Source organism: Harmonia axyridis, chromosome 6, assembly GCF_914767665.1.
Source record: "Harmonia axyridis chromosome 6, icHarAxyr1.1, whole genome shotgun sequence".
Classification (NCBI taxonomy): domain Eukaryota; kingdom Metazoa; phylum Arthropoda; class Insecta; order Coleoptera; family Coccinellidae; genus Harmonia; species Harmonia axyridis.
In genome coordinates this window covers 34,151,779-34,168,406 of record NC_059506.1, presented here as the reverse complement: position 1 = coordinate 34,168,406, position 16,628 = coordinate 34,151,779, and the positions used below count along the sequence as shown (strand labels likewise).

Sequence of the window (16,628 nt, the reverse complement as noted above, 5' to 3'; positions counted from 1 at the left end):
GGTTGAATGGCTACGTCAACAAATAAAACTGCCGCATTTGGATTGAAGCTAATCCTCAAGTGTATGCCGAAACACCGTTACATCTAGAAAAGCTGACTGTTTGGTGCGCTTTATGGGCTGATGGAATAATTGGTCCGTACTTCTTCAAAAACGATGATGGCCAGAACGTTACAGTCAATGGTGATCGGTATAGAGCCATGATTACTAACTTTTTCATTCCTGAATTGAACAACCATGATGTCCAGGAGCTGTGGTTCCAACAAGACGGCGCAACATGTCACACAGCTCGTGCCACAATCGATTTATTGAAAGACACGTTTGGTGACCGCCTAATTTCACGTTTTGGACCTGTGAACTGGCCACCAAGATCTTGTGATTTAACACCGCTAGACTACTTTCTGTGGGGCTATGTAAAGTCATTGGTCTATGCGGATAAGTCACAAACCCTTGACCATTTGGAAGACAACATTCGCCGTGTTATTGCCGATATACGGCCACAAATGTTGGAAAAAGTCATCGAAAATTGGACGTCCAGATTGGAAAGCATCCGAGCCAGCCGTGGCGGTCATATGCCAGAAATCATATTTAAAATGTAATGCCACAAGATTATCTTGCGGATAAATAAAATTCATGTCAATCGAATAATCCATTGTTGTTTTACTGCAATTTGAAGTTCTATAGCTCTAAAAAAACACCCTTTACATTCACAACGATATAGTAAAATTGTGGATTTGAGCATATATCACAATCCGACATGTTGGGGACATGTAAAAATTGCGTATACTTCCTGTCTATGTTTATTACTCTATGGTTAAAAGTTCATGTGTTTTTGATGTGTATAATATGAGAAAACTAAGCATCAATTTTGTTTTTGGCCACTTAGAACGCTGATTTTCATTGAACGATTCAACAATTTCTTAACGTTGTTGAATGTGAATATTTCCAATACAAACCATCAATCTTGTTCAGACTCTGCCTCTCTTTTTGAATTTCGTGAATGGAAAATTCACCAAGACAATACAGGTGGCATAATATCTAGGCTTAAAGAATCCCAATCAACCATTTGCTTTAGAAGTTCCTCTACAACAATTCTTTTAAAGAGTTTTCCAATAGAAGGTTTCATTTTGAATAGCCCGCTATCTGTGGCAGCGGTCGCTTTTAAAGCTGTCCTCTTTTGACATTTGACAAGTAAAACTACGTCATTACTTAAAATAGAACGATACACGCTTCAACAACGCAATGAAATACTTAGTTTAAATTCACTACAAATATGGTGAAAAATTTGTAGTCACAGTTCTCAAAACTAAAGCACTTCTGGATCGACGTGAAGCACCTTCTCGAGTGATAGTGAAACTGGTGAAAAAATTTAGGCATTAAGGCTTTTAAAGTTCAGTTAATACAAAAACTCAAGCCGTAACTTAATTCATTTGACATATAGATGACGTAAAGATGAAGTTCAAAGACCTGAAATTTCCTTCCTCTTCGAAAAGAAATGAGATAGTTATTCGAGACGAATTGATTGCTTCTTTGGGGTACCTCAGGGTTTTATTTTGAGCCCGGAAATTATAACGACGTATTCAAAGAATAATGAATTTTCGAGATATCTGAATTTATACTTAGTTGTAGGTGCCTTCAGATATAGATTAGGTATCTCTTTTGAGTAGTTTGCGAAAAACTAAATGCTTTTTCCAAAGTTCTTCAACTTATTTGGGGTGCCACAGGTTATGTTTCGGGGCCGGTAATTTCAACCTGTTTTCGTTATAGATTTGAAGAGATTATACCGTAATTAATTCTAGATGATGTAAAGATAAATGCAAGAGATGTTTTTCGAAGTCGAATGTTTACGAATCTCGTCTATAATTTAATCTCGTTCTAGCCATAACCGATTATCGATGACGTCGTTAATACGAGTTAAGGAAACGATCGAAGAGGCTCGCAAGACTTTTAAGAGCTCTCTTAAAACCGTTCAAGGAGAAATACAGACTGTTGAAGTAGTTCCAATGCACATCCACAGGGACACTTAGAGCTCAATCCCAAATATTGAAAGGGAGAAAAATTCGTTTGAGCTCGCCTTGCTGGACAGAAAAAACATCATTATCTCTCTATATCCCTTTCCAGTGGTGGGAGTATCTCGTTTTGTGTTATGAGAGGTACAAATCTTTGATGACAGGGAAGATTGTGGTAATTTATTGCAGCATCCGTCTTTGAGGGTTATCGTTCACGAAAAGAAAAGCTAAGGCACTTTTAACGAAGACTTTTCAAAGGGTATTTATTTGGATTTTTTTTCTACGAATGGAATTTTTGATCACTGGGAATCGGTTTCGGATAGAAACTAATTTTAACTGAATTCTTTGAGAAACGGCTTCATTATTAAGTACTCATTAAGGATTTTCCATAACAGGTTTCATTTTGATATTGAAAGAAAACGAGTATATGTTAGGAGAATTCAATGGATGTTCATTTAATTGTGAAAGTATGTCATTAAATTCACGAATTCCATCATTGAGGTCTAGAATCGATTGTGGAGCATTGGCATAGACCTAATCTTTCACGTAACCTCAAAGAAAAAAGTCTAAAGGTGTTAAATCACAAGACTCGGAGGCCAATTGTGATCACCTAATCAAGAAATAACATGACCAAGAAATTTTTTCTGCAAAATTACGTTTTTTTTCGTTACTTATGAGGCACGTAGCGCTGTCTTGTTGAAAATCTTCCACATCAATATCTTTCAATTTCTCCCATACAAAAATTGATAGAATTGAAATTTTACATTCATATGTAGAATATCAATTCCAAGGCTTGTGAAAAATTTCGAATTAACAGCAGTGTCAGAAAAAAATTGACAAATTAAGAATGACGTGAAAACAAGAGCTTTTGAGCACTCGTCATTCATTCGCCAACAGCAATTCTGCAATCGTTTTTATATTGAATTGTAGAATCTGCATTCAATGTATTTTCTGAATATCTTTTTATTATTTTAATTGTAGAATGTATTTTTTTAATATACTTACCACTTTCATCTAAGAATTCATCAGCGCCACCAAATAAACGGCAATGCAGAAACAAAGGTCCTTGAATTTCACAAATATTTTTTTTTTTCAATAAAAAAGTTAATGTTCAACTTTTCCACTTTTTCCTGAAATAAAATTCTCTCTCATCTCTCAATTTCGATGCCATGGGAAAAAACAAAACGCAACAAACTTGTAATCACATTTTTAATAAATTTTATCGACATATCTTTACATTCAATCTACAATAATAATAAATTTCTGAAAAGTACAAAATCTTAACCATACTATCACAAAAGTTTTTTTTGAAACGAAATTACAGTAATACTATAAATATATTATCCAAAATATTCACCGACTTTCAACCCTATCAATTCATTTGTCAGTTCTGATAGAGGTGACCCTAAATTCTGATTGAGAATATATCACATTACATCAGCTGAGTGAGCTTCGCAATCAGATAGCTTTTTGCTAAGCAAACCTTCTTACACGAATTACATACGCAGTTCCCTCTCTCAATGGAACAGAACTAAACTTACAAACTACTTAATCCTCAATAGGTTCAAAAGCATTGTTAACAAACAAACTAGTAATACTGAAAATTCACGTATTTCAAAATCTATAGAAAGCTTTCAGACGACAATGTCGGTCGAATAAACTTTTCGTGGAATTACAATAAAAATATATTAATAAATAATAAACTAAGAACATAAATTAATAAATAATAGATCGAAAAGCGATACAAATTCTCCCTGAACAACTCTAGAAAACACCAAATAAAATCCTTGGGGTTGTCAAAACCCCCAAGAACTTTATCCAGCACTTTCTACCTTTTTTTTTAATAAAAAAAAATAGGATTCAAATTCACAACAAACTTCTCTCAAATTCCAAAGTCTTAATTTAATATGTCTGGACTAGCTCGAGTAGGTATCTGTCATTCCATCCTATCTTTAATTTTGGTCCTCTGAATGACATCCCACCATAGAGCTATAGTTGAGAAACTTTCGTTGTGAACACCCTGTATATTATTGAACCCTTTTTTTACCCAAAACGAAGGCGATATCGATGCTCTGCACCTGATATCGACATAATTACTCAGTCAATAAACACTGCGTTTGAACTATATTGGTGTATTAGAATCCAGGTCCGTCTCAAGGACGCGTCACAGCTTGCGCGATGTTCCTTGAGAGGGCGCCAGCTAAGTTGAGGAGTCTTGGAGGATTGAACGATTTCTGTGACTCTAGACGATGTTTCAATTCTCCAAGACTCCTTTGGTACAATATCTAACAGTTACAAATATGACTTTTGGAAGACACCCGAAAAATGACATTCCTAATTTCGAGAAATAAATTCTCGACGATAAGATTTTTTATTTTAATTTTATTCTTTTTTTTTTCGAGTGTCTCCCAATCCTACTGTTACATAACATTCATAATATGATATAGGGAAATCTGATTCTACTGTTAATATCGAATATTTTATAATTCAGATGGTCAAACAAAGTTAACCGAAGGTTGAAATGTCCGATTTTCTTAGATTTCTATACGAAAAATAAAAACTATAGAAGACAAAATTGAAGTTTGTCGATGGAACAAATGGAAATAAAGTGAATATTGATGGATTCCATCGATTTTCAATATTTCTTCATTTCGTCGACCGAGTTCGACGTTGTCTTCGCTCCTCATTTTTCCTGATATTTAGGGAAAAATCTCGAAAATCGCAGATTTCAACGCATGAAAGACTACAGCTGAAGATCACATAAATTCACGCTCTACTAGTGGTGGGATTACATTTTAGCATCCCCTCAGTAATAAACAAGAACGTAAGGACACAGGGGTGACAAGACGTAGTTATACAGAAGAAAATACGATAAACGAGACGGCAAACGTTGATGCTTTATTTTCAGTCTTATCAGTCATCAGTTGGGTTCATCTTATTCAGTGCTTTGTGTTCTATATAATTTTTTCTTACTTATTGTGTAAGCTGGACTTACCACGATCGTTCCACCTCTGGTTAGGTTCCTGGAAAGAAAGATCGGTTTCAATTATCAGAATTCAACATTCGCGTATTTTTCTAAAAATTAAACTTAAAATTTGGATCATAAATGAACAAAAACTGGCTTTATTTGAACACTTCATCCAATTTTTCGCGTAGAAAATTAATAAACTGAAAAATTCGAATATATTTAGTAACAACCAACTGTTTGGAGTTGTTTGAGCGAAATAAACAGGATTTTTTGCGTCGATATGTGGCAGTGGATGAAACATGAATTCATCACTACGCTCCTGAGTAAAATAGAGGGGCAGCTGAGTGGAAAATAGTCCGAACTGACCAAAAAATCAAAGAACAGCTGGCAAGGTTATGGCATCCGTATTTGAGGACTTCCATGGTAAATTGCTAATTCACTATCTTGAGAAACGTAAAACCATCAACAGTGAATATCACTTAAAGTTATTTGATTGTTTGAGAGCAGAAATTAAGAAAAAGCTCATCAAATGCAAAAGAAAAAATTATTTTCAACCAAGACAATGCTCCTAGTCACAAAAAGATGAAAACCCCGGTAGAATTGACCCAATTGCTAAAAGATTGCTAGAGGGAAAAAAATTTGATTCTAATAAAGAATTGATTCCCAAGGTTGAAGCCTATTCCGGAAGTAAAAACAAATCATTTTACAGAAAATATATTGAAAAGTTAGGGAAACGTTGAAGCACATGTATCATTCTTGAAGTAGACTTTGTTGACAAATAAAGTCGAATTTTCATGAAACGTAAATTAAAAATGCTAGAACACTCACAAAGTATTACGAAATTTGAACCGAAAATTCCTAGAAAATCTCAACTCTTTCAAATGAATGTGTTCTCTTTCTAGGAGACAAAAATGAAGTTATAATGATTAAGCTTTCTTTCAAAGAATTCAGTTAAAATTAGTTTCTATCCGAAACCAATTCTCAGTGATGAAAAATTCCATTCGTAGAAAAAAAATTGCTAACAAATTCCCCTTGAAAAGTCTTCGTTAAAAGTGCCTAAGCTTTTTTTTCGTGGACGATAACCCTCAAAGACGGACGCTGCAATAAATTACCACAATCTTCCCTGATATCAAAGATTTGTACCTCTCATAACACAAAACGAGATACACCCACCACTGGAAAGGGATATAGAGAGATAATGATGTTTTTTCTGTCCAGCAAGGCGAGTTCAAACGAATTTTTCTCCCTTTCAGTATTTGGGATTGCGCTCTAAGTGTCCCTGTGGGTGTGCATTGGAACTACTTCAACAGTCTGTATTTCTCCTTGAACGGTTTTAAGAGAGCTCTTAAAAGTCGTGCGAGCATCTTCGATCGTTTCCTTAACTCGTTTTAACGACGTCATCGATAATCGGTTATGGCCAGAACGAGATTAAATTATCGATGAGATCCGTGAACATTCGACTTCGAAAAACATCACCGTCCTCTTATATTTATCTTTACATCATCTCGAATTAATTACGGTATAATCTCTTCAAATCTATAACGAAAACAGGCTAAAATATCCGGCCCCGAAACATAGCCTTGTGGTACCCCAAAAGAAGCTGGACAACTTTGGAAAAAGCATTTAGTTTTTCGCAAACAACTCAAAGGAGATAATCTATATCTGATGGTACCTACAATCAAGTATAAATTCAGATATCTTGAAAAATCATTATTCTTTAAATACGTCACTGAAATTTCCGGGCTCAAAATAAAACCCTGAGGTACCCCAAAGAAGCAATCAATTTGTCTCGAACAACTATCTTTTTTTTTCAACTGATCTTTTTGAGTAAACATAACAACAAACAGTCTAACATTTATAGGAAAATTATTCAAACCATTTTGATACTGAATTATATCCCAAAAATTCTGAGTTTTGAGCGAAGAACTAAATACTTTTTGTTCATCTCAAATTGTTCAACTTTAGCAATACTTTATGTGCTAATGAAACATTTCAACACAACTTTCTAGACGTCATTCCAAATACAATGAGCTATCGGAGAAGTTCCAAGGAATAACACTTGTTAGATAGGCTATACATTAAAGGCGAGGATGTGATTCACTAACTAACAAAATTTTTATATCTTGAAGACGTTCGCTAGAGGCTAGAGGACGCATTTCGAAATCCTCTTTTATAATGTACAAATATGTCTACTATTCCCTAAAAAACAACCTCATTTCGGCAATAAACTCAAGTTTTGAGGCAAATTATGCCACTTAAGCTATCTAATTTGAAAATGAAAACGCTCCATACTGTCTTGGCTTCCGACAAGAGATAGGGATATGTCATTGACATAGAATGTTTTACTACGTATTTCTATGGCATGGGTCACTTTTTAAAGTGACTAAGTTCTAACTAATGGTCTTAGACTCTTAGAGAATGATATATCGATCTCTAAGACCTCAATTCTCCAATAATACCATCTAGCCTATTATCGACATACGCGTACGAACAACAAAGGCCCACAAACCGAACCCTGCAACACCCCGACCCTTCGCAAACTCAACGGTTTCAAATTCAAACGTTCAACGATCACAATTCCGCTATGACTCACCTCAAAAATTGCGGCAAGAACGTCCACCTGGTGTTGTTCTGCTTGAGGGTGAGGTGCAGCTCGAATGTGCAAGCGGTGGAGGGGTCGCACCTCAGCATCCCCAGGCTCATGCAGCCCTCGACCCTCTCGAAGAAGAGGCGCAGGCCGCATCCCCTCAAGCCGCATGGTTCGTTCTCCGCCATCGACACGATGTCTGCAGCTATCCTCTGCAGGAGGCCGCAGGGCAGCAGGACCTCCCCGCAGGACAGGTGCGTCCTCTTCGCGCGTCTCAGTTCCGACTCCAACCTCTGGGTGATGGTCGCTATGATGGGGTGGTGGCCACCCTCCTCTGATATGGTGTAGGCTTCGTAGTTCCAATCTGGAAAGAAAAAGAAGGGATAGTTAAGTTGGAAATATTGATTTTGAGTTATAAAAAATTGAATTTTTCGTGTTATATTGAAATTAAAGTGCCTACAATAGCAACATTGTTGTCGAAACGACGTTAAATGTAGCTAAAGAATGCGTGGATTAGAGTGTAGTAGTTACATCAGTGGCGTAGCTTGACTTCGAATGAGCCTGTATTAAAAAATGTTGAGGATCCGAGGGAAGGTTGGAATTCTTCATAAAAAAAACTGATAATGCTCGATTTCGAACAAAATGTTGAATAATAATGTTCTCTATATCTACATGCCATAATTTCGGAGTTTTTTGAGTGCACTAAAACCATTTAAAGTGCTGTAAATCCTATCAAAATTAAGAGTGACAATTACTAAAGATAGGAGATGATCAGAAAAGATGAGGCAATATCTGAGAGTTGGTAAACATTCTATTTTGTCAACGATGCGCTCTACAGGGTAATAAACATAGATAGAGGAAGTATAAGCGAATTTTTACATGTCTCCAACATGGTTAGATTACGTTGTCGGATTGTGATATATTTTCAGATTCACAATTTTACTATATTGTTATGAATGTATATTATATTGAATGAAATATATTTATTTGAGTGATTCCCGATTAAATATGCAAATTTGAATATTTGGAATCCGATATTTTTCCTAATTGTCGAATTTATAATAAGAAGAATATTTATTGTTTTCAGTATCTACCTGCGGAAATCCAAGGTTTGGCAACTATTGCTCTCCTAGTGTCATCGGTTGTTTCACGTCGTTTGGCGCGCTTGAAGTTTGTTTTCTGAATTTCTGATATATTTAGTTATTTATTTCAATATATTTTGAGTTCATTTGAAACGTTGATTCACTATGGGACATAAGAAGTGCGTTCTTTGTGAAGAAACTCGAGAATTGAGTGAGATATCGTATTACTGATATGTTATCATTTCCGCGCGCTTCATGTCAGATTTGATAGGTCATGTTGGAGACACTGAAAATGACATATGCTCCCTCTATCTATGTTTATTACTCTGAGAGCTACAATCAAAAAATAATTGCTAAAATAGACCGTACGGTTCAAAAGAAAATAAACTACAAACTTCGTTGAAATTTCGTCCCCTAATTTTTCCAAAAATTGTGAGTTGTGTTCCAATCCCTTCGTACAGCAGGCCACTCGTTCGAAATGAAAAACTACAAAAGCACCGAACTGAGACAGCCATAATGCCAGATTAGTCAAGGAATCCGGACTCGAAGGATAATTGAATAAACTATCCCCCCTCTATCGTTTTCCCATTTCGCGTTAAGTTATAAGGATGTTTTTTTCCCCTCGTGCCCGCTTCTTCGGGCGCTATCAGAAATGACAGCGTCCGTCGCGGGATTACTCAGGGCAGCGTATCTGGACCCCGTCCCGTGAAACTTTGGACTTTGGGACCCTCGGGGCAATTTAGATAAAAGGATAAACAGGAAACGCCACGAGATGCGAGAGAGTCGATGACAGGATTATTTCGACCGGGCACGGGCATCTATGGACCATAGAAGTCGGGGAAAGTTTCGGACTTTTTCCGGATTTTCCTTTATTTGATGGGAAAGTTGGCGAGTGGATGATTTGGGCGCTTTCGGTGATTCCGGAAAGGAAAAAAAAGTATGAATGGAGTCTTTCAGGGGCTGTTCGTTCATACGCCAATTGGAACTCTTGGAGACCACACAACGGTATAAGGGGTATACCTAAATTAGAGGTTCAAGGGAAAATGCGAGATTCCTTGGTTAATTTTAGGAAAAAAAGTCACATAAACATGGGCCCGCAAACGTTTCGTTTCTGAGATACAGGGTGTTTCCTGCAGTACTACTTTTTTGCGATTATTATACAAGTTTATCGAATTTTCGTTAATCTTCGCTGCAGTTTGGGTAAATTAGTACCAAAACTTATAATGAATTTATTCACCACAGCTTACTAACTGGATCTTTATAATAATTTGGATTTTCCCTCAGAGTAATAAACATAGATAGAGGGAGCATATGTCGTTTTCAGTAAGCAAATTTTGTCCCCAACATGAACTATCAAATTTGACATGAAGCGCGCGGAAATGAAAACATATCAGTGATAGGATATTTCACTCAATTTGCAAGTTTCCCCACAAAGAACGCACTTCTTATGTCCCATAGTGAATCAACGTTTCATATTAACTCAAAATATGTTGAAATAAATACCTTAATATATCAGAAATTCAGAAAACAAACTTCAAGCTCGTCAAACGACGTGAAACAACCGATGACACTAGGAGAGCAAAAGTTGCCAAACCTTGGATTTCAGTAGGTAGATACAGAAAATAATAAATATTCTGCTTATTATAAATTCCGACAATTATGAAAAATAGCGGATTCCAAATATTCAAATTTGCATATTTAATCGGAAATTACTCAACTAAATATATTTCATTCAATATAATTAATATACATTCATAATGATATAGTAAAATTGTGGATTTGAAAATATATCACAATCCGACAACGTAATCTAACCATGTTGGGGACATGCAAAAATTGCGTATACTTCCTCTATCTACGTTTATTACTCTATGGATTATCCCAAAGATTACTAAAGAATTTTTTTGAATTTTTTTCTCGTAATCTGTAGCAGATACGACAAAACTACAAGAAACCAAAAAGTGTAGTAATGAACCAAAGTTTTTTTTTAACATTTTTCTAAATTACCAATGGTCCACCAAAAAAAAGTTCTGGAGGAAAGAAGCAGGCAAAGTTCCAAAAAAAATACCACCCTGTAGATTTGCATTCGAAATTAGCATATTAAATTGGAATATTTATGCCAAATTTTAGTTGGATATCTTATGAAGGGAAGGTGCTTAACGAAAAAAACTTCAAAAAAATCAAACTTCAACGCCCTGTATCTGGGAAACAAAGCGTTTGCAAGCCCATGTTCACAGGACTTTTTTTTCTCAAAATTATCCGACGAATGTGTCATTTTTGTTTGTACCTGTATACAGGATGTAATTGGTTGTGATACCATTGTTGACTGTAAGTTTTTTTGATGAGGGGTTGTGAAAATACGATCAACAACAGAAACAATTGAGATTTTATCTTCAACTTAGTCAGATCTGTTGAAATATTTGGTAATTGTTTTCGAAATTCTGCTCGAATACTCAATGGCTTTGGTAACGCGACCAAATTGTAATTTTACGTGAAGCTTACAATTGTTATTTTACATTGAAAATCAGAATTTCATCTGAATCGAATACGTAATTTCAAAATTGCCAGAAAAACAAAATTTCGAATCCCCAAATGGATTTTGACGTATTCACGTCTGGACCGGACGGACAGAATTGAATAATTTCATCGAGAATTAGTAATCAGTTAATAGAGCATATTGTTTTAGACCAATACTCTCTCAAAATCTCGAAATTTCAAAAAAAAAATTTCATAATTTCCTCGACAATTCCACACTTCTATAACCCAAACTAAGAATAACGAACATAAATAACGTTGCAATCAACCGACTACACGACAACCAGAACAACGAGAACGCGATATTCAAATCAAAAGTTGAAATATTAATTTGATTAACAAGATTGAGCTTCATTTGAATTTTCGGAATGAGCGTAAGTCAGATTAATGAATGAGATAATTACCTCGCTCATGGCCTATTTGCATTTTTTACTGCGGTATAACCGAAGGTTTTCCATTTCGAGCTCAATTAATTTTCATGTTTTTTCGAAATGGTCAAGTTGAGATACCTAGAAACGAAGTTTTTTTTCGGGATTGTATGAATTGATAACAGGAACGCTACATCGCGCGAGGTTTCGTCACTTCCTGAACGTGAAATCGTTAAAAACTGCAAATTTAAGACTCATTTTTATGTATTCTAGCTGCTTTCACTTCAAACCGATTTCAATGGAACAAAGCCTCATTATTTCTACAAGTTTATCTCAATCCTACTGTAAAAACCGCAATAGAATCCGTACAGTCGTTTCGGAGATTCACGAGTACAGACAGACAGATATTTGAGAAAAATAACCTCAAATTCGAATCACAGAACATTCATATTCGTTATAAGATTAAATTTTGTAATGTCAACGTAAATTGGAATAATTTAGACGAAATTTCATACAATTAATCAAATATTTCAAGAGAAAATATCAAAACTAAAATCTAAACAAACCAAAATTGATGGAACTGATTTTATTCGAAAGATCACGTTAATCGAAAATTTAAAAATTGCCAGTATTAAAAAATTAGAGTATTTTTCAGTAACGTCATTTTAATGGAATGATATGACGGTTTTTTGGGGTAACTCGGCAAGTTTATAAGAAAAAACTTCATTTAAATAATCTCAAATACTTACGTATCTATTTCTTCGAACTATCTCACGAAAAAACGTCAAGAAAGTTTAAAAACTGTCAATGGAATAAGTATTCAATCTTGACTGACCAACTGACCAATATAGGAATCTACCTATTAGTTAACTGTACTTCCGCTTAGAATTAATGAACGAAAATAAAAATTTAATGACAAGGATAACTCACAAGGATTTTCACATATTATTTCCGATAAAGAAACTTTTGAAATCGTTCTAGAAAAAACTTTCCAACCACCTCTAAAATCTGCAGAGTTTATGTTAAATTCGGAAATGATTGGTAATCGTCAAAAAGCTATTGCCTATTCGTAGATATTCTTTCGAATTATTACTAATTTTCAATATCGTTTCCTAAAAAAGTAACAAGAAAAATTGTAAACGACTTGACGTTATATCTCGACAAAAACCAACGAACAATACACAGGACAATCTGATAAGAAAACTTTAACAATACTCACTCGTTGCTAAAGGAATCGGACTATCGACCAAAACTGATTCGATTATTTCCGAAGACATCGGTTTATTAGAATTTCCAAAATCTTCGGCCCTCGGAAAGACTCCAGACAGTTTGCTGAAAACTGCCTGTAATTTGGAATCTTTCTGGACATTTTCTTCTTGGAAATTGGAGCGGAACATCTCGACATTCAATCTTTGAGCAGTGTCTGGTGGGTTCTATTCATAATTCGTGCGAGTTTTTGCCTAATGCTGAGGTTCTTTCGAACCGGCGAACCTAACCTTACTTCTGGCGGCTTCGACACCGGCTGTGGGCAAATAAGAACTCTGTTCCTACATCGGCTATCAGCTGATCGACCAGCGGTTTGCGCAACGTTGCCGCTACTCCCGAAATTTCGTCGACACTTGGAAACAAGGAAGTTAAAAATTTTTTTCCTCGATATCGATTACATTCCAGCTTGAATCACCTATTCAATATAATCAGGATTCCTTTTGGACGCTATTTGCATTACTAAATAAAATTACACACGAAGTTTATTTCTATAAAGTTTTGATGATAAATACCCAACATTATTCTTAGTGGAATCATGAATTATTTTTATTTGCTGCAGTAGATCTTATAGAATTAAGTAATTGCTCTCCTCAACACGAAACTGCCAGAAAAACTCTTCTGTCATCAGAGTAAAAACAAAAAATTCTGGAGGTCTCCCCCATTCTTGATTAAACATTTCCTGAAACATTCTTTCGGAAGTACGGCAGAATGTGAGTTCAATTTTCTGCTCAATAAAATAATTAGAAAAAGTCACGGAATTTTCTGGGTAATTTCCTACTGAACCCATTCAACGAATAAATAGAGTTGATTCACGATCCACCTGACAACGTCGCATTATACGCTCGTTTTCACTCAGCCAATAGGAAACTGTTCCACTCTTTATGATATTCTAGCCTGGCAACAGTCCGTCAAAGTCAGCTGTAATGATCGGTACGAATGAAGAACAGACATGATTGCGATTTTCCGTCTCTTTCCAACGCCGCATCTCTCGTAAACATTTTCCGACAAATTTGGAACATTAACTTTTCGAAATAATCGGTTATAAACACGGCCGGTAATCATTTCAACATTGCGGAGTACATTTCGGAGGTTTTGTTGGTATTTTAAGGTGTATTTGTTTATGTTTCCGAGGAAAATGCAAACATACACAAAGAAGAAATAAACCGGCAATTTACGAGGTCGTTTGTTGAACGTTTGTCTTGGATAAATCTATTTGTTCACACTGTTTCCTGTTTACGTTATTAGGTGTATGTCTTCTACTAGTTTTACCAGATAAGATCTTCTTGAGAGAGGAAACTTTGATTGTAATTTATTATCACCTACTGTCCTTCTAGATGTACCCTCAAAAGTTTGTGGAACAAAATACCGCTACAAAAAAAAATTGTCAAATTGTTATTAACAATTATTAATAATATATTCAGTGGCGACGCCAGCTTTCAAGAATTGGGGGGGGGGGAGTTAAAAGTCGAAAAAATTAAAGAATAAAGGAAAAATAGTATATACAAATGTTTCAGTAAAAAAGATGGCTGGTAACGAAAAAAAGGGAGTATTGGTTTATGTTTTCCTTATTCTTAACCAAATCGTATTTCTATTCACTATTTTGAATGCCTACAATTCTATATTTTGAAATCAAATAATTTTTTTCCAGGTCTATCTAGTTCACGTAAAATTCATTTTGTTTTTTACTCATTTGATATTTCAGGGGGTGTCAGCAAAAAGAGGGTGGCCTCCCCTCTATTGTCGCCGCTGATTGGATAATTATAATTATGGGTTTTAGAGATTTTCTTCGAAAATTTACTGGACATTTTGCTAGCCAGAATTGGTCCGCACACACTGAGTATTTACTCTGTAAATTTTAAGCGAAAAAAGATGGGACAACATAGGTACAATATTGCAAATATATAATGATAATGTCATGACACCATAGCCATAACAAGGGGAGATTATTGGGGACATAAACCCCCTTCCATTGATTAAAAGAGATAAAAAAGTTGTAAGAAACAATTTGAACAAACAATTTTTCATAAAAAAATTGAAAGATATGGCTTTTTCAAAGCGGGGGTAACCCCCGCCCCCCAAGAGTCAACTCTAGTTCGCCACTGCATGACATACAGTAGAATGAAATAAAAAACTTTCTTTTTTCATTGAGAGATTTACATTCTCTTTGCGTTTAGTTGGTCTTGAAATTGTACCTGAAATCGAGATGGGACACAGTAACAAAGCCTACATAGAACTGATTTTTCTAACTCGTACAAGCTATAAGCATTGTAATTGTATAAAGACTGACGAGGTCTCACAGAGTCCTAGGAGAATCGGAGTATGTAGAACATATTGGCCCTCGAACAGTCAATTTCGGAGTCCTAGCTCAAAAGTGAATCATATCCCTAACAAAACAAACAAAATTAAACAATAACCGTTTTTTGTAATGGATTCAAACATAATATACGTAAAATTCACTCGGTTACACAATTTTCAATGAATTGATACATTTTAGTCTATTTCTTTCAGATTTAACATTCATAAAAACAGCTAAAAATACTTCAAAAGGCTTTAGAAATTTTGTTCTTTCAATCCCTTCCAATAACAAATGATTATTATTGAAATCAATCTAAATTCTACAACAAACTATAATTCATTTCGTTTCTCATTCATTAACCTGGTACAGTGACCAGAGTTCTCATTATTTTTCATTAGAATTGAGTTATTCAGAGTAATTCAAAATCCTGAAGCACCAAGTTAGCGCCGGATCATCTTTGAATGCTGCAACACAAGAAACAAACAACTTTGCGCTGACATCTCTCGTGAAAACTTTGAATGTAAAAACTACAGAAATCTTCTTCGAATGGATGACAGAAACCTATTCCATATAATATTTAGTAACAAGATAATCCGCTAGATATCGCCACCGGCAACAGTGACCCATAAAATATAAAATAATTATTATTCTATATTCAAAGCAGTGACCTATATCGTAAATATCTACAACAATATCTTTAAACAAAATATGAAATGTACAAAATTTTCTCGTGGGTTCGGCTCAGGTAAAAAGTTTTAAGTACTTAATGAGTACTCAACGGCTTTTGCGAGAAAAACCTTTTTGTCTCGGATCTTTCTAGAAATTTGATGTCATGAAGAATTATCCATACCGAATCCCCTATTGAAATCATTTTTTCCCTACAAAACCCCAAAACCGAGATATTACGAGTTTTCTAAGAATAATTCGAGGGTGTTGTCTTGAGTCATTTGCACCAATAGATCTTAATCCATATCGTCAAGCCATAATAAATTGTACTCTAAATGCTTGGATAATTTTTTCTGCTAAAAATCGTTATCGGATTCGGTGTCTAGTATCCCAAAACCTTCTAGAAACATTCAAATATGCTTAAATTTGAACAGCCGATTCATTTCATAAAACCAAGACTATAACCTTTGAAAAATTTTGCGAGAAAAACCTTTTTGTCCCGGATCTTTCTGAAAATTTGATACCATGGAAAACTTTCCATACGGAATCCTGTATTTTAATCAGATCTTCCCTACAAGACCCCAAAACCGAGATATTACGAGTTTGTTATCTTGAGTCATTTGCACCAATAAACCTAAATCCACATCGTCAAACCAGAATAATTAATTGTCCTCTGAATGCTTGGATAATTTTTTGTGCTGAAAATCGTTATCGAATTCATAATTTAGGACCTCCAAAGCCTCCAATAAATATTAAAATATGCTCAAATTTGAACGGTCTATTGCTTTTGAGCAGGAATTTGGATAACATTGGATACATTAGGATGAAGGAAATTTGAACGTTCTGAATACGAA

The 16,628-nt window shown here is 35.1% G+C and overlaps 1 protein-coding gene across 1 annotated transcript; it reads right to left on the bottom strand.

Annotated features, from left to right (window-relative positions):
* Positions 1-3,201: 3,201 nt before the first annotated feature.
* On the bottom strand, positions 3,202-13,090 carry LOC123682242 (protein charybde-like). Its single transcript, XM_045620776.1, has 3 exons — positions 12,766-13,090; positions 7,568-7,925; positions 3,202-5,029 (listed from the first exon to the last, which is right to left on the bottom strand). Exons 1-3 carry the CDS (start codon positions 12,941-12,943, stop codon positions 4,942-4,944), a joined length of 624 nt encoding a protein of 207 aa, XP_045476732.1. The 5' UTR covers positions 12,944-13,090; the 3' UTR covers positions 3,202-4,941.
* Positions 13,091-16,628: the final 3,538 nt, after the last annotated feature.